This window comes from Genypterus blacodes, unplaced genomic scaffold (genome assembly GCF_046128005.1).
Source record: "Genypterus blacodes isolate CSIRO-AG114 ecotype Tasmania unplaced genomic scaffold, CSIRO-AGI_Gbla_v1 ptg000140l_1, whole genome shotgun sequence".
Classification (NCBI taxonomy): domain Eukaryota; kingdom Metazoa; phylum Chordata; class Actinopteri; order Ophidiiformes; family Ophidiidae; genus Genypterus; species Genypterus blacodes.
In genome coordinates, this window is record NW_027466942.1 from 213,775 (window position 1) to 236,253 (window position 22,479).

Below are 22,479 nucleotides of genomic sequence, written 5' to 3' on the forward strand. Positions count from 1 at the left end.
ACCAGGCCCTTGAGCCCTGGCAGTTTGCCCACACTCATACTGGCAAAAAGTTTGTAATATCCTTGTAACTCAAATAATTGACTTATTTTTCTGGATTCCACTTCGGTGTCCACTGTAAAATCAGAGAGAAATTAAAAGCCCTGGAAAGTGATGACAGGAAGTCTCTCTCTCTCTCTCTCTCTCTCTCTCTTTCTCATGTTGAGATTATTTATTAAATCACATTCACATTTTATTCATTTTATATCTATACTTATTTTGAAACGCAGCCTTACTTTTTCTTGGTACATATATGTTCTATGTTACATGACAGTATATATTGCCCAAATGAATCGTACTGAATTCATCTGACAGTCAGGTATTGATTACATGCAGATGTTGAAAAGAAGAGGCCCAACAATGGATACTTAAGCCAAATTAGATTTTTATCTGTTCCCAATCATAATTATCAATTGATGCAAAGTAATCCCTTTCTCTGAAATATAATTCTAATCTATTTACGCTGTCCCAGAAAATGTTTCCAGTCTGTGTTACAGAATCCTGAGGTTCACTTTGTCAGATGCTGCATTGAGATCCTATAATACTAACACTGATAGTTTAGCTTCATTCATCATTTAGATCAAATGAAACCAGACCCAGCATAGATGAACTCTATGCATTTACATTATAAACTTACACACATATAAAACATCATTTCTGTTTGAGAAATTCTTCAAGAAAGAATCCAAACAATTCCTTAGTTTTATAGGTAAGATTTAATGAACAACATTTCCTTTCCTGCTCATGAACATTGACAGCTGTCATCTAGAGGCATTGTCATAAAATAAATGTTCAATTCAGACTCAAAAGATCCACCGTACAAATCATCTTCTCCATTCTATAGATATACAGTTCAAGCTGTTTTCTAATGCTGTTCTAATGAAACCTGCAGAGAAACAAAAATAAGAAGCAAGCAACCACAGCATCATTACTGATTTTAAATCAATGGAAAATCCAATCAGTAAACAAGTTTATGTTCTCTGTTCTCTGTAGTATGTCTCAGCTCATATTCTTGCACATTTATTTGCTGTCTGAACTTTTAACTGTTTCGAACTTGTGCATTTCATTCATCCTATAGAAAAAATAAGCAGATTAGACATTTGTGATAAATCAAAACAGCCATCTTTCCTGGGACTCAATTAACAGCTGAAAAAAAAAAATAATAATGCAGATATAAAGCATTAAAAACAGTAATGCATACTTGAAATCACTTGTGTTACAGATAATATCACTGAGATTGTCATAAAATAGTAAACATAAAATCAAAACTCATGGCTACATTCCCACTCCAAATACTTGCACAACCCATTTCCAAAAAAACAAAAACAAAACCCCAGAAATTTTCCTTTTCCACTGAGTGACTAATGTGAATATGACATACATTTAGAAACAATAGCATCTGCAGTCATAATATTTGTTTTTCTCATTTAGAGTCAAGATCTTCTTTCAATGAGATTCTTCTATATTACAGCTTGCATATATGTAGACAACAAGAGGTCATTGTGACTTTGGCAGAGCAGAGTTTGTTCTGAGGTTTTACATTTCATCCAGACTTGCAATAGCTTCCTGTTTGGTGTGTTTTCTCCAGGCACTGGGAATTTCTCCTCTGCCCTTGAACTTTTTCTTATAGTGATCTTCCAGTTCCTTTTGAAACTTACACACAAACCATTTCCAGTAAATCAGCTTAGATTCATCAGCGGTGATTTTCCAAGATTTATACTTTGGACCAGCAGTGTGGTAGAGTTTATAAGGAATCGTCTTATCTGAATCATGTTTAGGGTAAAAGGACCTGTCACTTGCTACTAATGTTGTGCAGAAGTTAATGACCAGTTCCACTGAATCTCTGACATGCCTGCCACTGACAGCAGAGGGGCGATGAAAGGGGACACTGTGTTTATCTGGACTGTGACCTCCCAGTGTGTTGGTACAAATGGCCTTGCAGAATGGACACTGTACCCAGCAGCAGTTACAAAGTTGGTCAAAGAGGATTTCGTCAGGCCTCAACCGAGATTTCTCCAGGTCATCTAATGGGAGTGCTGTGATCTCCTCAATGATGGATTCAAGTCTTTTCTTCACCACCACTTCAAGAAAATCTAATTCATTTATGTCACTAAAGGTTTGGCAACATATGGTATCAAGTGTGAGCTGGTCCTTAAGCTCACTGGAAAATTCCTCCAGCCACATGTTTATGTTTGCTTCCCCTTGTGCCACTTTCTCTGTAGCTTGATGCAAAGCTCGCCTCAGAAGCCCCTGGATGTCTTGACCATTTTTCTTGAGTAAACTCTTGGTTGAGTCTTTGTGTTCAGTGAAGATATATTTCTTCACTTCTTCTTTTATGAAAGTCTTGACATGTTCCCTTGGCTGTCTGATGTAGTTCATGTAGCCCTGAAAGTCCTCTTTCTCTGCCAGGGATTTTAATACATGCTTCTCCAAGTTCATCCTGTTCCCACTGAATGGTGAGAAAGAGCACTTCATCTCTCCTGCAAGATCAATGGCAGTCTGATCATAGACAGCCTGGACAGTGGAATCCTTCAGTTTATCACAGATCATCTCTGCAAACACAACAGCTGATGAGTGACCTTTACAGAAGCTGCTGAATATGACATAGAACTGCTCTCTCTTGCTATTGACATAATATCGTAAATCATTGTTTGCCTTGAATTGATTGTGAGACTCTAAAATGTTCTGTCTTGTAGCGTCAAACACATAGAGCAGAAGATCAACTGTGAACTTCTTCTTGAGTGCATAGCTCTGTTGTGATTTAAATTCTTTGACTTGTTCACTGACATTATTGGCCATTTCCTCCAGATAAGTAGAACTGTAGCCTCTTGTGGCTAAAGGTTTGCCCTGAATTGTGCTTTCGGCCTGATTGTAAACTTTGTCAATTAGAGATCTGATCTGCTCTTCTTCTTGGAAACAAAACCGTTGTTGTTTTGCAAATGGGTTTTTGACTTTCTTCCAGATGTTACCAAACACAGTGTCAGACTGCCCTGTTGTCGTGTTTGTGCTTACCCTCTCATCTTCAGATCTCTGTCTTTTCTCACAGGGATCTTGGTGCTTGGTTCGGGTATCATATTCAGAATAATCCCCAAGGTTGGCTATGTTTTTGTATTTGCCACAATTTTGGCGTTCATGTATAAGAAAACTTTCAATGCCAAGTTCTAGAAGGATAGAAAGCTGATCTTCTTGTAGCTTGATATCCTTTATGGGCTCTGTGTCTGCAGTTAATTCAGTAACCCAGCCATCCCAGACATGGTTGAACTGCTCCTGAAGTTCCCTCTCATTTGTTGCCTTGTCTTTGAGCTGCAGAGCAAGCTGTTTGCTCTTTTGTAGTAGCTTGTTCTCGAACTCTGGCTTCTTCTTATCAAGCTTTTTGCAAGCATTTTTCTGCTGGAGAACCTCATCCAGTTTTCTCTTCAGTGCTTTCACAAGTTCTTCACGAATGTCTTTGATTTTGCTTTCAAATCTTCCTCGCCATTGAACCAACATTTCTTTTTGGTCTTTATCATCAAAGTATGTTGCCATAGCTTTTCTGACATCTTCATAAGTTTTGCTCATCTCTTTATAAAGATAACTGAGCTCAACCATGTCATGGTTTCCATTCTCTATTCTGTTGTGAAGCTGATTTTCAATGGTCAGCAGCTCTTTCCTCAGGGTCCAGGTCCAGTTCCCATACTGGACCTCCAGCTTTCTGTACACTGCAACTTCAAGTGTGTTTTTGAAACTGAAGACAAAGTTTTCATTCAGCAGAGCTTTCCACAGGTCTCCAATGTTGTGTTTGAACTGTGAGCGAGTCATTCCATCAGACTGTGATGCTTTAGAGAGGATGGTGTTCTTCAGCTCTTGGACGCTTTCACTGTAACCCGGATTTGGAGGGGCCATGGGTGGACTTCCCTCCCACAACTGGGCAAAGTATTTCACATCTTCTTGGACGTCGAATTCAATGATGTCACTGAAGCTCTTGGCATCACATCCCTCCTCTTTGGCAGCTAGTTGAGCCATCTGGTCCAGTTTTTCTTGTAGGCGCCTCTTCCCATCCATATTTTTCTCAGAAGCTGCAATGTCTGTGACATTCTGGTGAACAAACACACAACTTGGAGACAATTTAACGTTCTTCATCCGCATGATAGCCTGTACAACAATCTGCAGAACATCTTGCATTACTGCTGGATTTTCTCCAAAGATGTTGATCAATGTCATGTTTCCCACACCGACGACAAACGTAGCCAGTTCATTGTCATGGTGTAGAGTTGTGTTACCTGCCAACTCAAGAGCACGTAGTCCTTCAGTGTCCACAACTAGAACATAGTCAAACTTCAAGTCGTTCTTCATCTCTTCTGACACTTTCACCAGCTGCATGAAGGCACCTTTGGTGCATCTGCCTGCACTTACTGCAAACTGTAAACCAAACATGGCATTCGGCATTGTTGATTTTCCACTGCTTTGTACGCCCAGAACTGACAGAACAAAAACTCGCTTATCACCCAGCTTCTTGATGACTTCATCTAACAGACTACTGATCCATGTTAGAGGTACATGACCTGCATCACCATCCATCAGCTCCATGGGATGTCCTGATATCATCAGCTCTGCAGCCAGAGCAGGATAGTCACACCACTTCATTCTGCCTGTGTTTCCTTCTGTTCCCAGTGATTCATGAGCTTCATAGATCTGTCCCATCTCCCTGAAGATGTGCTCCAAGCCAAATGTTGCTGCCTGAAGTTGTGTTGAAATCTTCTCAAGCTCAGTTTGCTTGTTTTTTAGTTGATCAGATTTGTCTTTCTTTAGAGCCAAGACTTCAGACCACTTTTCATCATAACTGTGGAGAATTCTAGCGAGGTCATCTGTGGAGAGGTCATCTAGTAAGATCTGAGTCCATTTCAGGAAACGTGCTTTCTTATTTGATGGCAAAGACGAGAGATTGTTGATGAACAGCTGCATGAAGTCAGCACGCTGTCTCTTTCGTATTTCCTTCAGTTCCCTTTGATTTTTACATTTCTCCTTTTCAATTTCTCCTTTCAGGTGATACTGTTGTTTTGTTATTCTGCTCCACTCATGCCACAGTTCGCCCTGACAAGGGAGCTTTTTCTCTTTGATCTTTGAGACGTCCATGCCCTTAAGCAAAGTGGTTATTTTCAAAGCAGCAGCTTTTCCTTCTTTGCAGATCTCATTTTCTTCATCCACTCTGATTCCAGAGACTTGAGCCAGTGTTTCAAGCTGGAAGGATTTAAAGGATCCTGACAAAATGTTCCGAATGATTCCTTTCAGTTCTTCAGATGCATCTGACTGGCTTTTGTCTTTCAGACCAATCTTATAATATCCTGGTTTCATCTGTACTGGATTAGAATCATTATCAGCAATGAGGCAAATCAGAGGCTTTGAGGACTTGAGAAGTGATGAAATAACTGTCATACTTCTGTCTCCCCTTTTCAGAGATGGTACCAACACAACATTGATTGAAGCCTTTTCAATCAGTATGTCACGTTGTTTATCCAAGGACAGAGCGTCACCGTGGAGATTACAGAAGGCAATGAAGTCAGTGAAAGAATCGTTGGGTTTTCCAGCTGGGCAGTACCAGGCGATCTCTGCCACTCCATCCATCAAGTAGCGAGTTTTTGTGCTACCTGGGCAGTTCCTGTGGAAGAAGGTGCTGTGGCGCTCGTTGATTAAGTTGTTCAGTAGCTGAGATTTTGACAATGAGGCTGAACCAAGACGGAGGAATGACACCATGGGTGTCTCAGCTTTACAGACAGGCATGCTCTTCATTATGGAACCTTTTGATTTATCTGTCATCTTCCAGCTTCTTCTTATTTGCCTAAATGCCCAAAGAGGACACTCAATGTCCTTTGAGACTGGGTCAGGAACAAGCAGAGGTAAGGCGTACTGACATTGTGATAGCTTAGTAATCATGTTCTGCCTGAGAAAGGTGTCTGAGCAGTGGAAAACTGCCATTTGAACGTCCATTGGATGGACATTTGGTTTTGGTTTTGGATTGGAGTATTCAACAGAACCACAAAGATCATCTAAGATACTTTCTTTTGTTTCATTATCTAGTTCATGTCTGAATTGACAGACTTCAGCACTGTCTTGTTTCACAGGAATATATCTTGCTCTATAGTCCAGTATCATCAACCTTTGGAGAAAGGTATGAGCTAGATCCTTCTCAGGTGTGTCGCTCTGCTGTTTCAGAGCTGGGCCTATTTGAAGAAAATCTGCTGGTGTCAACGTCTGTTGGCGTTTGTCTCCAAGTTGAAGTCTGTTGAACAGTGTTTCTGTTTCTCTTCGACATTGCTCCTCCCTGCTGATCTCTACCAGCTTTTAAAGTAAATCATATGTGTCGGGAATTATTACTTTGAATGATGGAATATTGAATAAATAGTCCTGTAGAGACATTTAGATTGTCTTACCTCATCCTTATTTTCACTCGTGTCTTCCTTTAAGGTACCTATAAATAATGAACTGAATCAACCCAGGTACATGTGTATGATCACAATATTACTGTAGAAGTAATAATTCAATCAAATTCTATGTACGAATTAGTACCTGTATGTTTCTCAGGTGGTGTTTCAGACTTCATGCTGGTCTCTTCTGTTGCTGTTGTGTCATCGTTCCTCTCTGAGTCTTCACCATCATCAGGATTGTTGACTGGATCACACTAAGAAAAAAGTTATTCATGTCAACTCTAGTTGACCTGGTGGGTTCCATTCAGTTAAAGAATTTGTTTACACTGACAACTGGCCAAGAAGGTGAAGTTCAACAACATACAACATTGTACATCTACTATTGTACGAAACAGGTTTTTAGACCACAAGTACCACTGAGAAAGGCTGCATTATCTTCTCACTATGTAAAGGTTTTTTCAGGCTCATGCAAACATGCACTAAACTGGTGATTGATTGAGCTTCAGGTGTTCTGCCCCTTTGCCCTCATTGGTTCTGGTTCCCTCTCAAAAATGTGTTCCTGCTTTTTATTGAAGTTGATCATGTAGAGAGAGAGAAAGAGAGAGAGAGAGAGAGAGAGAGAGAGAGAGAGAGAGAGAGAGAGAGAGAGAGAGAGAGAGAGACAGAGAGAGAGAGACAGAGAGAGAGACAGAGAGAGAGAGAAAGAGAGAGAGAGAGAGAGAGAGAGAGAGAGCGACGGAGAGAGAGAGAGAGAGAGAGAGAAGGAGTGAGAGAGAGCCTGTTGATGATCAGATAAATAACCATGAATAGTAATTTTGACTGTCACTTTCAGTTTTTACTATATCTAAAGTGATACAGTATATAGAATGAGAAAGAAGAGAGACCAGCTGACAGACACAGGTGGCCTGAGAGACCGGCTCACTTGTGGTGATAACTGTAACTTCAGTTATCTCCACAACTGCACCCCCTCTGTAATGCATGTGTTGGTGTGTGTGATATATAAGAGGGGGTGCAAGACAAATTTCAATTGCATGTGATTTGCTCTTGAATGAATGTAATATGATGAATAAAGTATCCCTTATCTTAATCATATCTTAATCTTAATCTTAATAGTTTGTATCTCTGAAATGGGCCCTGAGTGCTGAGACATTTATGAATAGGAATAATAGCTTTCATGTACATGTGGGAAATGTTTCATTCCTTGAACATTTGGGAACTAAAGGAATGCAAAGCCTCACTTCTGACAACAATCTAACATGATGCACACAACAGAAACAACACAAAATGCTGGTGTGTAAATATGTGAAAAGATCTCACCTGGTCAATGGTTGCAGCTGCACTTTCATTGATCTTGCTGGGCCTAAAGAACCGGTATAGAGCCAGCAGGAGAAGCCATGCTGTCTGTAGCCATGTGTTTGACTCTATCAGGGGCATGAAATCCTTTGTTCACAAACAGGCTAGAGAACTACAACTTTCAGAGTTACCTAGGGTCAACCCCCTTTTCACACCTTGGTTGTTTGGGGTTATAAAATCCCATCATGTCCCTGTGCTCTCTCTCTCCCGGTGCTGCTCTAAGCATGATTGGAGGCTCCCTCTATCTCTCTCTGGGTCAAAGACAAAGGCCTTGGCCCAGTGAACACATTTCCTCTTGATGATGTTGCCTGTTGGATTTTTCCTTCATTGTTCGACCTGGACTCTGATTGCAAACCAAGAAGACAAGTGGTTTTATTCTTTTTCCTCAATTCCCCGTCGACAAACCTCCCAACCTTCCGCCAGGACCCAAGACTTGAAGCCCAGCAGACTTGCCCTTGTGATCAACCCACCAGCGCCCCTGTTTTGTTTGTTTTGAATGTTTGTATAATTCAACCTCTGCCATGTCAAGTCTCACCCTCCAGACTGATTTAGAAAGCAAAACTAATCCTTAAATTGTTCCCATTTAATTAATTAATTAATTAATTAATTTGATAATGTCAATTGATAATAAAGATTTATGGTGAATCCTTGAGGCTTAGGCCAATTATCTGCTATCTTTTTCCCCTTTTAAATAAGGGGTGGTGTCCTGAGGACTTAAATCTATTAAAGTTTATTTTTATTTATTTTTTCTTATTTTATTTTGATAGCATTATTTGATAACGAGAAAATACCTACAATCTCATCTACTACAAATGAATATAGGATGTATGAAAACAAATTTCAGAATCAGATATAAATAATATTTGACTACATGAAGGTTATACATTTATTAAAGTTAAATTGTCTTCTATGATTGAATCCTTACTTTTTTTTTTATCACAGAAGGTGATTCAGACGTGATCTCAGTCTCTTGAACTTCACCACACTGTGGTGGTGTTTCAGACTTCATGCTGGTCTCTTCTGTTGCTGTTGTGTCATCGTTCCTCTCTGAGTCTTCACCATCATCAGGATCGTTGACTGGATCACACTAAGAAAAAAGTTATTTCATATCAACTCTAGTTGACCTGGTGGGTTCCATTCAGTCAAAGAATTTGTTTACACTGGTCAAGAAGGTGAAGTTCCCTTGAAGAAGGTGAAGTTGCCACTTCCCTCACTGGCAGTTGTGGCTGGCGTGCAGGGACAATAAGAAAGAAGGGAACGACTGGAAGGCTGACGGCTGCTTTTCTGTACCTTGTGCTTTTGCTTTTGAAGGTGTGTTACATTTATTGTTTATAAGTATTTTAGACTTACTTCCTGGCTGATTTGAAGGCAGCTGGTAGTCGGTAGGAAGTAGATTGAAGCACCAGGTATTTTCAAGTTTAAAGGCCAAAACACATCTGGGTATTGCCTTTGGGACAAGCTTCTTTTTTCTTTCTTTTGCCTTAAAAAGAACTGTAGGTACTTTTACTAAAACTATGTTAAGTCATGGGTAAATTTTGCTTTTAACAAAGTCATTTTGAATGAGATTTAGTTTCTTTGACTCAAGTACAACTTCTGGGTATTGTATTTGCACATTACTTGGTGGTATTGTTTGCCTGTTTTGCCTGCCTTACAGACTGTTTAACCACATATAGACTGATATTTTAGACAGACCGACATCAGGTTACCTTATACTATACTTTACCAAATCCAACCTGTAATTGTTACATAATGTCACTTTAAGGGCTGGGCAAGTTAACATGCTATTTAAAAAAAACACAAAGTCCATTGCTCACTAGCTTCAATAAGCAGATTAGTATTGTGGAAGACGTCGGTCTGAGGAACGTTCTTAGGATCGCAACGAATGACGACACATATGAGCCTCCCTCAAGACGCACCATCACAACAAGAATACACGAGTTGTATGAAAAGCAACTATCAAGCAAAAGCCTCCATGACTACGCAACACAAGAAACTGACATGGTTGTGTTTTGATTATAGATACATAAATATGCCAACAAATCTACTCACCTTTGTCTTGTCTGCTGCTCCTTGTGACTGAGACGTCTCCCTGTCTACAACTTTTATACACAGTCCCAAAAGCCCCCCCCTCCAGTAGTGAGGACAAATATGGAAGTAATCTGAATACAAATCTTCAATACTTCTCCGAAATCACGTGACTTTGTGGAAAGAGGAGGTGTGACTAAGCAACCCAGATGCCTTACACAGATACTGAGGCTGAGGCCTTTTAATGCCTGCTGACATTCAGAGTTACACCAGTTTGATAAAGATGCTGTTTTTAAACTCAAGGATTCCTTTTTTCTCCTCTTTTGGCCACCATACACCATATGCAAATCATCATCATCATCATCATCACTATCATTTTTGAAAAGTGGAGCTCAATACTGGCAAACGAATCTTAAACATGTGATTTGATGGTTTTCAGAAATGCATTTTGGACATTTATATTAGCATCAGATCATGTTATTACAATTACCATCAGCACCTGATCACATTTCAGCTATACTGTATTTAGTTTGCTTTATCAGAAACTATCAGAATGTTTTTCAAATATTGGTACCTGTTGAGATGGTGTGTTTGTATTTGCATAGCACTATTGTGTGGTTTACATATACTGTGTGTATGTGGTGTAGTGTAGGGTCGGGATAGGATGGAATAGGTTAAGTCTTTGTATTACGATGTCTTGTAATGTTGTGTATTTTGTCGTTGCGGCTGTGACCTTTGGGTGCTTGCATACCTTTCTTGGAGCCAGCAGATCGGTGGCAGATTGGTTCATCTTTGTCAAGTGTGTCTGGTCCTTGAGAGTCATGTTGGCATATGATTATGTGTAAACATAATCACTAAGTGATTAATATGCAGCCTGGACTAGGGGAGGCAGTGGCTCAGTGGGTAGTGCTTCTGCTCTGGAACCGGAGGGTCGCTGGTTCGAGCCCCTGCCGAGGTGCCCCTGAGCAAGGCACCGAAACCTTAATTGCTCCCCCCTCTGCGAAGGGTGGTAATGAAATGTAATGTAAGTCGCTTTGGATAAAAGCGTCTGCCAAATGATCGTAATGTAATGTAATGACTGTGCTGTGCCGTCGCTGTTATTGGTTGTTCCTGCAGAGGAGTCTAGCCGGCCGATCCGGTTCATCTTCATTCATTCGTGCCACACCTCTGCCATTTGGGACTTTCCAATCAAGCCTGGGCTGAGAATGAGAGAACGTCCACCTTGCTGCTGCTGATTCAGATCTGTTGCTTCGTCCTGGGGCCTTTACTACAAAGGACAGTCAACAGGCCTCTGCCTTGTTTGCACGCTACGTGCGTGCGTGCGTGCGTCTGATTCTTTGTAAAGTGTACTGAGACATACATAGGTTGAGGGTATCGTGCAGGAACGGTGACGCTATTTTCCAAACAAGGTGATTGCAAAAGAGGCAGTGCTTTATATATCTTTACAACTAAGCTCCAACTCAGCTGTGGACCAGAATTCAGAGCAGGGGTGGGCAAACTACGGCCCGCGGGCCACATGCAGCCCGCCTCGCTTTTTTATTCGGCTGGTCAAATATGGGCGGATCGCCGAATTTAACACGAATAAAATACCGGCCTGCTCAAACTGTTCCAGGATAAGGTGAAAAGGGGAAAATTCTGAGCGGTACGCAATTTTCCTTCATTGCATAATCCAGTGGTTACCAAACTTTTTCTGCAGGGAGATGCAGGTATCACGTCTCGGTGTGTGTGTTTGTGCATGCCTGTGGGCGTTTGTGTGGACAAGCAAGAGAGAGAGAGAGAGAGAGAGAGAGAGAGAGAGAGAGAGTCTGGTGGTATGTGGATTGTTGGTGGGAGCAATGTTACAGTTACGGGTTACGTATGAAGAAATGAATGTACAGTGTGCCAGAGACTGGTGAAAATAAAGCTGCTGCTGCAGAGTTACGGAGCATCAACTTCGGCCCCGGAGGAAACAGCTCCTGTGTGCTCCTCGACCACGGCCTGGGAGCCGAACAGGAAAATGTTAACGTAACCCTAAATAAGCATGTGAAGCGCTGCGGATCAAAAACAACAACCAGGCCGACGAGTCTCAGTCAAACAGAGAGTCAAACCTGATAACAGAGGAGACAAACACATCGAGCAGTAATGCTATCTGGACGCTCATTCTCGGCCCGTCTGTCAAATTTAAAAAATCATTGTGGCCCCTGAGCCAAAAGGTTTCCCTACCCCTGATTTAGAGCATAAGTTACCATGGGGACAGAGGTAAGGCAGCTTCGTTACATCAGAAGAATCACATTTGAGCTTCCACATAGCTAACTAAAGCCTTAATCATGCTTGATAGTACAGGCCTGAGCGTGTGCTGCGGCAGAGGAGGCAGTTGGAGCCAACTGAATTTTTTATGTTGCTTCTCTCTCTCTCTCTCTCTCTCTCTCTCTCTGTTGTCATTGCAGCTGTGACCTTTGGGTGCTTGCATACCTTTCTTGAATGCTTTCACTGAGTGTGAATGATATGAAACCTGGACTGTGCGGTGCCAAAACCAGGATTGGCTGTTCCTGTGGAGGAGGAGTGGAGCCAGCAGATCGGTGGCAGATTGGTTCATCTTCATCTGGTTCAAGTGTGTCTGGTCCTTGAGAGTCATGTTGGCATATGATTATGTGTAAACATGATCACTAAGTGATTAATATGCAGCCTGGACTGTGCTGTGCCATCACTGTTATTGGCTGTTCCTGTAGAGGAGTCGAGCCGGCCGATCCGGTTCATCTTCATTCATTCGTACCACACCTCTGCCATTTGGGACTTTCCAATCAAGCCTGGGCTGAGAATGAGAGAACGTCCACCTTGCTGCTGCTGATTCAGATCTGCTGCTCCGTCCTGGGGCCTTTACTACAAAGGACAGTCAACAGGCCTCTGCCTTGTTTGCGTTACCTGGCTTAACAAGATCTAAACCCATAATAGGGCTTAATCAGTAAGTCCATGCTTGGGGCATGTCTATGAAGATGAGACTATAGCAAAGAGATGGGATGGCGTTTGTTGGAGTATGAGCACCACTATCATGTGGTCTACATGTGGTACAGGATAGGATTAGTGTTTGTACTGTGCTTGTCTTGTAATATTGTGTATCTGTAAAATCTTGGACCACCAGGAATTCCTCGTACTTGCCTCTTGGAAAATAATTCCAGTTCTGATTCTTCAGAAAGAAACCATATGCTGTTTGTCTTTATGTGTTGAGTATGAAGTTGTGATATCGTGTGTTTAAACACATTCATTAAGAAATAAGGAAGCAAATACTGGCAAATGATCAATCATCTCATCTATAATGATGTATCATTACATTTAATACAACATTTGAAACAGTTATTGAATGTAACAGAGTTCTAGATGGCAGTGTTCATTCACAAAGTATGTAGGCTTTCTAATGTCTGAGGTTCATGTTCAGTTCCAGAGCTAAAGCTAGAGACACAATGTGTCCACTAAACATCAGAATCCAGTTGTCAGTCTGCAGCATTGATGCAGAGGTCAAATGATCGTTCTGCTTTGAAAAATGTGTTGATTTGAAACGGGACAAGCAAAAGACATGTTTGAGGTAAAAACAAGAAGCTGCCTCAACAAGCAGCCCACTGGAAGGTTTAGAGTTTTGGGGCCGTTTCATGTTGGCCCTGAATGATCCACTGCTCATGGAAGTCCCAGGGGTCTGCAGTGGTGTCTCAGTGACAGAAGAACTCTCCTCCTCATCCTCTCTTTCCTCACAATCAATCTGACAGTGATTGGCCAACTGAAGGCAGCTGGAGCTGTCAATCAAGCTCAGGACCTCAGTCATCAGGGAAGGGCCGAGGTCTACGGTGAAAGAGGTGAGGGAATCTGAGCGCGTGCGGTCAATATCGCCGCTTTCTGGTAAAGACCCCCTCCTGGAATCTCCATCTTGAAACTGTCTGTCAAGGCGGGAGAGGCGGGGCAAGGTAAGGAAACCAGAGTGAAGGCCTGCACACAGTGAGAGGGAGAAACAAGTCATCAAAAAGAGTTTAAGTGAAGACACAAGATCAATAACACATCAGAATTATATTCATGTATGAATGTTACCAAGGATCTTTTATTACATTTAGAATGTTGAAGTTATCAGAGTGAAGGCACTGAAGGATCTGCCTTAGGTGGGAGTCAGCGCCTCAGAGGCTATACTGATGATGTCATCAGGACTGGTTTCACATATTAAAGGAAGAACTAAAAACATGTCTCAGACAGCTAAACAAAGCCTTTAGTTGGCGAAAACCAATATAAAACATTACGGGACGATATAAAACAACAACCAGGCCGAAGAAGACAGACAAACCTGATAACAGAGGATACAAATACATGGAGCAATAATGTTGTCTGGACGCTCATTCTCCTGCAGCCAGATGAAGAAGTATCGCCTCATTCATTTACCTGAGACGGTACTTATTCATATTGCTCCTCCTCCCCCTGCAATAGCTCTGCACCCCCCACTTTGGGAAGCCCTGACATAAACAATAGGCTAGTTAGTCTAGTGTATCGTTCACACAGAGACCCTGTCAGTAAGTGGACCATGGCTGACAGAACAATCTACCAACAGTTCCAGCCTGAGTCACTAGATGGCGATATCACTTCATTCTGTTATCCCAAATGAAGCCTGAGCATATTCACTGAGAGCACATATGGACTGAATTCATTCATTCCATCACTTTAATAGGCAGAATTGTTTTGCTGGCGGTCATTTTGAATTTTAATGTTCAATTTCAAAATGCTTAGTTTTAAATGCTGCTTCTTGTTATTTCAGTCTTGTTTACGTGTAAGACTGCAACTTTGAATGATTTAAGATAGTTTATTTATCATGTTACATGCAATTCACTCACAAATTACATGCAATTGAAATTGCAATTTGTCTTGCACACACAAACACATGCATTACAGAGGGGGTGCAGGGCAGCCATTTTTCGGCACCCATGGAGCAGTTGGGGGTTCGGTGCCTTGCTCATGTGCACCTCGGCAGTGCTCTGGAGGCAAACTGGTAACTTACCAGTTTGCCTCCAGCTACCAGTCTGCTTCCTTGGTCCACACAGGGGACTTGAACCGGCAACCCTCCGGTTCCCAGCTGTCAACCCAGCGGATTGAGCTACTACCGCCCCCAATGAATGAATGCAGAGTATTATGGCAAATATAACCAAAAGATAGAATAAAACATTGATTGATCTTAATTGATGGAAAATGTCAAAGGAAGCCATCGATGGCAGAAAGCTCCAATCGTCTCTCAGCTCACTTTACCAACTCCACTTCCCTCAGTCTGGACAAATTCCTTTGGAGGTGGGTCAGCTCATATACGACCCTTCAACAACAAGAGTTTGGTATGAAACTGTGCTGTTCCACCGTTTCCCCTGAGAGCCTGACACCAGGCCCTTGAGCCCTGGCAGTTTGCCCACACTCATACTGGCAAAAAGTTTGTAATATCCTTGTAACTCAAATAATTGACTTATTTTTCTGGATTCCACTTCGGTGTCCACTGTAAAATCAGAGAGAAATTAAAAGCCCTGGAAAGTGATGACAGGAAGTCTCTCTCTCTCTCTCTCTCTCTCTCTCTTTCTCATGTTGAGATTATTTATTAAATCACATTCACATTTTATTCATTTTATATCTATACTTATTTTGAAACGCAGCCTTACTTTTTCTTGGTACATATATGTTCTATGTTACATGACAGTATATATTGCCCAAATGAATCGTACTGAATTCATCTGACAGTCAGGTATTGATTACATGCAGATGTTGAAAAGAAGAGGCCCAACAATGGATACTTAAGCCAAATTAGATTTTTATCTGTTCCCAATCATAATTATCAATTGATGCAAAGTAATCCCTTTCTCTGAAATATAATTCTAATCTATTTACGCTGTCCCAGAAAATGTTTCCAGTCTGTGTTACAGAATCCTGAGGTTCACTTTGTCAGATGCTGCATTGAGATCCTATAATACTAACACTGATAGTTTAGCTTCATTCATCATTTAGATCAAATGAAACCAGACCCAGCATAGATGAACTCTATGCATTTACATTATAAACTTACACACATATAAAACATCATTTCTGTTTGAGAAATTCTTCAAGAAAGAATCCAAACAATTCCTTAGTTTTATAGGTAAGATTTAATGAACAACATTTCCTTTCCTGCTCATGAACATTGACAGCTGTCATCTAGAGGCATTGTCATAAAATAAATGTTCAATTCAGACTCAAAAGATCCACCGTACAAATCATCTTCTCCATTCTATAGATATACAGTTCAAGCTGTTTTCTAATGCTGTTCTAATGAAACCTGCAGAGAAACAAAAATAAGAAGCAAGCAACCACAGCATCATTACTGATTTTAAATCAATGGAAAATCCAATCAGTAAACAAGTTTATGTTCTCTGTTCTCTGTAGTATGTCTCAGCTCATATTCTTGCACATTTATTTGCTGTCTGAACTTTTAACTGTTTCGAACTTGTGCATTTCATTCATCCTATAGAAAAAATAAGCAGATTAGACATTTGTGATAAATCAAAACAGCCATCTTTCCTGGGACTCAATTAACAGCTGAAAAAAAAAAATAATAATGCAGATATAAAGCATTAAAAACAGTAATGCATACTTGAAATCACTTGTGTTACAGATAATATCACTGAGATTGTCATAAAATAGTAAACATAAAATCAAAACTCATGGCTACATTCCCACTCCAAATACTTGCACAACCCATTTCCAAAAAAACAAAAACAAAACCCCAGAAATTTTCCTTTTCCACTGAGTGACTAATGTGAATATGACATACATTTAGAAACAATAGCATCTGCAGTCATAATATTTGTTTTTCTCATTTAGAGTCAAGATCTTCTTTCAATGAGATTCTTCTATATTACAGCTTGCATATATGTAGACAACAAGAGGTCATTGTGACTTTGGCAGAGCAGAGTTTGTTCTGAGGTTTTACATTTCATCCAGACTTGCAATAGCTTCCTGTTTGGTGTGTTTTCTCCAGGCACTGGGAATTTCTCCTCTGCCCTTGAACTTTTTCTTATAGTGATCTTCCAGTTCCTTTTGAAACTTACACACAAACCATTTCCAGTAAATCAGCTTAGATTCATCAGCGGTGATTTTCCAAGATTTATACTTTGGACCAGCAGTGTGGTAGAGTTTATAAGGAATCGTCTTATCTGAATCATGTTTAGGGTAAAAGGACCTGTCACTTGCTACTAATGTTGTGCAGAAGTTAATGACCAGTTCCACTGAATCTCTGACATGCCTGCCACTGACAGCAGAGGGGCGATGAAAGGGGACACTGTGTTTATCTGGACTGTGACCTCCCAGTGTGTTGGTACAAATGGCCTTGCAGAATGGACACTGTACCCAGCAGCAGTTACAAAGTTGGTCAAAGAGGATTTCGTCAGGCCTCAACCGAGATTTCTCCAGGTCATCTAATGGGAGTGCAGTGATCTCCTCAATGATGGATTCAAGTCTTTTCTTCACCACCACTTCAAGAAAATCTAATTCATTTATGTCACTAAAGGTTTGGCAACATATGGTATCAAGTGTGAGCTGGTCCTTAAGCTCACTGGAAAATTCCTCCAGCCACATGTTTATGTTTGCTTCCCCTTGTGCCACTTTCTCTGTAGCTTGATGCAAAGCTCGCCTCAGAAGCCCCTGGATGTCTTGACCATTTTTCTTGAGTAAACTCTTGGTTGAGTCTTTGTGTTCAGTGAAGATATATTTCTTCACTTCTTCTTTTATGAAAGTCTTGACATGTTCCCTTGGCTGTCTGATGTAGTTCATGTAGCCCTGAAAGTCCTCTTTCTCTGCCAGGGATTTTAATACATGCTTCTCCAAGTTCATCCTGTTCCCACTGAATGGTGAGAAAGAGCACTTCATCTCTCCTGCAAGATCAATGGCAGTCTGATCATAGACAGCCTGGACAGTGGAATCCTTCAGTTTATCACAGATCATCTCTGCAAACACAACAGCTGATGAGTGACCTTTACAGAAGCTGCTGAATATGACATAGAACTGCTCTCTCTTGCTATTGACATAATATCGTAAATCATTGTTTGCCTTGAATTGATTGTGAGACTCTAAAATGTTCTGTCTTGTAGCGTCAAACACATAGAGCAGAAGATCAACTGTGAACTTCTTCTTGAGTGCATAGCTCTGTTGTGATTTAAATTCTTTGACTTGTTCACTGACATTATTGGCCATTTCCTCCAGATAAGTAGAACTGTAGCCTCTTGTGGCTAAAGGTTTGCCCTGAATTGTGCTTTCGGCCTGATTGTAAACTTTGTCAATTAGAGATCTGATCTGCTCTTCTTCTTGGAAACAAAACCGTTGTTGTTTTGCAAATGGGTTTTTGACTTTCTTCCAGATGTTACCAAACACAGTGTCAGACTGCCCTGTTGTCGTGTTTGTGCTTACCCTCTCATCTTCAGATCTCTGTCTTTTCTCACAGGGATCTTGGTGCTTGGTTCGGGTATCATATTCAGAATAATCCCCAAGGTTGGCTATGTTTTTGTATTTGCCACAATTTTGGCGTTCATGTATAAGAAAACTTTCAATGCCAAGTTCTAGAAGGATAGAAAGCTGATCTTCTTGTAGCTTGATATCCTTTATGGGCTCTGTGTCTGCAGTTAATTCAGTAACCCAGCCATCCCAGACATGGTTGAACTGCTCCTGAAGTTCCCTCTCATTTGTTGCCTTGTCTTTGAGCTGCAGAGCAAGCTGTTTGCTCTTTTGTAGTAGCTTGTTCTCGAACTCTGGCTTCTTCTTATCAAGCTTTTTGCAAGCATTTTTCTGCTGGAGAACCTCATCCAGTTTTCTCTTCAGTGCTTTCACAAGTTCTTCACGAATGTCTTTGATTTTGCTTTCAAATCTTCCTCGCCATTGAACCAACATTTCTTTTTGGTCTTTATCATCAAAGTATGTTGCCATAGCTTTTCTGACATCTTCATAAGTTTTGCTCATCTCTTTATAAAGATAACTGAGCTCAACCATGTCATGGTTTCCATTCTCTATTCTGTTGTGAAGCTGATTTTCAATGGTCAGCAGCTCTTTCCTCAGGGTCCAGGTCCAGTTCCCATACTGGACCTCCAGCTTTCTGTACACTGCAACTTCAAGTGTGTTTTTGAAACTGAAGACAAAGTTTTCATTCAGCAGAGCTTTCCACAGGTCTCCAATGTTGTGTTTGAACTGTGAGCGAGTCATTCCATCAGACTGTGATGCTTTAGAGAGGATGGTGTTCTTCAGCTCTTGGACGCTTTCACTGTAACCCGGATTTGGAGGGGCCATGGGTGGACTTCCCTCCCACAACTGGGCAAAGTATTTCACATCTTCTTGGACGTCGAATTCAATGATGTCACTGAAGCTCTTGGCATCACATCCCTCCTCTTTGGCAGCTAGTTGAGCCATCTGGTCCAGTTTTTCTTGTAGGCGCCTCTTCCCATCCATATTTTTCTCAGAAGCTGCAATGTCTGTGACATTCTGGTGAACAAACACACAACTTGGAGACAATTTAACGTTCTTCATCCGCATGATAGCCTGTACAACAATCTGCAGAACATCTTGCATTACTGCTGGATTTTCTCCAAAGATGTTGATCAATGTCATGTTTCCCACACCGACGACAAACGTAGCCAGTTCATTGTCATGGTGTAGAGTTGTGTTACCTGCCAACTCAAGAGCACGTAGTCCTTCAGTGTCCACAACTAGAACATAGTCAAACTTCAAGTCGTTCTTCATCTCTTCTGACACTTTCACCAGCTGCATGAAGGCACCTTTGGTGCATCTGCCTGCACTTACTGCAAACTGTAAACCAAACATGGCATTCGGCATTGTTGATTTTCCACTGCTTTGTACGCCCAGAACTGACAGAACAAAAACTCGCTTATCACCCAGCTTCTTGATGACTTCATCTAACAGACTACTGATCCATGTTAGAGGTACATGACCTGCATCACCATCCATCAGCTCCATGGGATGTCCTGATATCATCAGCTCTGCAGCCAGAGCAGGATAGTCACACCACTTCATTCTGCCTGTGTTTCCTTCTGTTCCCAGTGATTCATGAGCTTCATAGATCTGTCCCATCTCCCTGAAGATGTGCTCCAGGCCAAATGTTGCTGCCTGAAGTTGTGTTGAAATCTTCTCAAGCTCAGTTTGCTTGTTTTTTAGTTGATCAGATTTGTCTTTCTTTAGAGCCAAGACTTCAGACCACTTTTCATCATAACTGTGGAGAATTCTAGCGAGGTCATCTGTGGAGAGGTCATCTAGTAAGATCTGAGTCCATTTCAGGAAACGTGCTTTCTTATTTGATGGCAAAGACGAGAGATTGTTGATGAACAGCTGCATGAAGTCAGCACGCTGTCTCTTTCGTATTTCCTTCAGTTCCCTTTGATTTTTACATTTCTCCTTTTCAATTTCTCCTTTCAGGTGATACTGTTGTTTTGTTATTCTGCTCCACTCATGCCACAGTTCGCCCTGACAAGGGAGCTTTTTCTCTTTGATCTTTGAGACGTCCATGCCCTTAAGCAAAGTGGTTATTTTCAAAGCAGCAGCTTTTCCTTCTTTGCAGATCTCATTTTCTTCATCCACTCTGATTCCAGAGACTTGAGCCAGTGTTTCAAGCTGGAAGGATTTAAAGGATCCTGACAAAATGTTCCGAATGATTCCTTTCAGTTCTTCAGATGCATCTGACTGGCTTTTGTCTTTCAGACCAATCTTATAATATCCTGGTTTCATCTGTACTGGATTAGAATCATTATCAGCAATGAGGCAAATCAGAGGCTTTGAGGACTTGAGAAGTGATGAAATAACTGTCATACTTCTGTCTCCCCTTTTCAGAGATGGTACCAACACAACATTGATTGAAGCCTTTTCAATCAGTATGTCACGTTGTTTATCCAAGGACAGAGCGTCACCGTGGAGATTACAGAAGGCAATGAAGTCAGTGAAAGAATCGTTGGGTTTTCCAGCTGGGCAGTACCAGGCGATCTCTGCCACTCCATCCATCAAGTAGCGAGTTTTTGTGCTACCTGGGCAGTTCCTGTGGAAGAAGGTGCTGTGGCGCTCGTTGATTAAGTTGTTCAGTAGCTGAGATTTTGACAATGAGGCTGAACCAAGACGGAGGAATGATACCATGGGTGTCTCAGCTTTACAGACAGGCATGCTCTTCATTATGGAACCTTTTGATTTATCTGTCATCTTCCAGCTTCTTCTTATTTGCCTAAATGCCCAAAGAGGACACTCAATGTCCTTTGAGACTGGGTCAGGAACAAGCAGAGGTAAGGCGTACTGACATTGTGATAGCTTAGTAATCATGTTCTGCCTGAGAAAGGTGTCTGAGCAGTGGAAAACTGCCATTTGAACGTCCATTGGATGGACATTTGGTTTTGGTTTTGGATTGGAGTATTCAACAGAACCACAAAGATCATCTAAGATACTTTCTTTTGTTTCATTATCTAGTTCATGTCTGAATTGACAGACTTCAGCACTGTCTTGTTTCACAGGAATATATCTTGCTCTATAGTCCAGTATCATCAACCTTTGGAGAAAGGTATGAGCTAGATCCTTCTCAGGTGTGTCGCTCTGCTGTTTCAGAGCTGGGCCTATTTGAAGAAAATCTGCTGGTGTCAACGTCTGTTGGCGTTTGTCTCCAAGTTGAAGTCTGTTGAACAGTGTTTCTGTTTCTCTTCGACATTGCTCCTCCCTGCTGATCTCTACCAGCTTTTAAAGTAAATCATATGTGTCGGGAATTATTACTTTGAATGATGGAATATTGAATAAATAGTCCTGTAGAGACATTTAGATTGTCTTACCTCATCCTTATTTTCACTCGTGTCTTCCTTTAAGGTACCTATAAATAATGAACTGAATCAACCCAGGTACATGTGTATGATCACAATATTACTGTAGAAGTAATAATTCAATCAAATTCTATGTACGAATTAGTACCTGTATGTTTCTCAGGTGGTGTTTCAGACTTCATGCTGGTCTCTTCTGTTGCTGTTGTGTCATCGTTCCTCTCTGAGTCTTCACCATCATCAGGATTGTTGACTGGATCACACTAAGAAAAAAGTTATTCATGTCAACTCTAGTTGACCTGGTGGGTTCCATTCAGTTAAAGAATTTGTTTACACTGACAACTGGCCAAGAAGGTGAAGTTCAACAACATACAACATTGTACATCTACTATTGTACGAAACAGGTTTTTAGACCACAAGTACCACTGAGAAAGGCTGCATTATCTTCTCACTATGTAAAGGTTTTTTCAGGCTCATGCAAACATGCACTAAACTGGTGATTGATTGAGCTTCAGGTGTTCTGCCCCTTTGCCCTCATTGGTTCTGGTTCCCTCTCAAAAATGTGTTCCTGCTTTTTATTGAAGTTGATCATGTAGAGAGAGAGAAAGAGAGAGAGAGAGAGAGAGAGAGAGAGAGAGAGAGAGAGAGAGAGAGAGAGAGAGAGAGAGAGAGAGAGAGAGAGACAGAGAGAGAGAGACAGAGAGAGAGACAGAGAGAGAGAGAAAGAGAGAGAGAGAGAGAGAGAGAGAGAGAGCGACGGAGAGAGAGAGAGAGAGAGAGAGAAGGAGTGAGAGAGAGCCTGTTGATGATCAGATAAATAACCATGAATAGTAATTTTGACTGTCACTTTCAGTTTTTACTAT

At 41.2% G+C, this 22,479-nt stretch overlaps 2 protein-coding genes across 2 annotated transcripts; both read right to left on the reverse strand.

Moving 5' to 3' along the window:
- Positions 1–737: 737 nt before the first annotated feature.
- Positions 738–6,717, reverse strand: LOC143012029 (interferon-induced very large GTPase 1-like). The gene is made up of 3 exons (XM_076165059.1): positions 6,580–6,717; positions 6,444–6,481; positions 738–6,351 (listed from the first exon to the last, which is right to left on the reverse strand). Exons 1-3 carry the CDS (start codon positions 6,611–6,613, stop codon positions 1,573–1,575), a joined length of 4,851 nt encoding a protein of 1,616 aa, XP_076021174.1. The 5' UTR covers positions 6,614–6,717; the 3' UTR covers positions 738–1,572.
- Positions 6,718–15,925: 9,208 nt separating this feature from the next.
- Positions 15,926–21,904, reverse strand: LOC143012028 (interferon-induced very large GTPase 1-like). The gene is made up of 3 exons (XM_076165057.1): positions 21,768–21,904; positions 21,632–21,669; positions 15,926–21,539 (listed from the first exon to the last, which is right to left on the reverse strand). The coding sequence occupies exons 1-3, from the start codon at positions 21,799–21,801 to the stop codon at positions 16,761–16,763; spliced, it is 4,851 nt and encodes a 1,616-aa protein (XP_076021172.1). The 5' UTR covers positions 21,802–21,904; the 3' UTR covers positions 15,926–16,760.
- Positions 21,905–22,479: the final 575 nt, after the last annotated feature.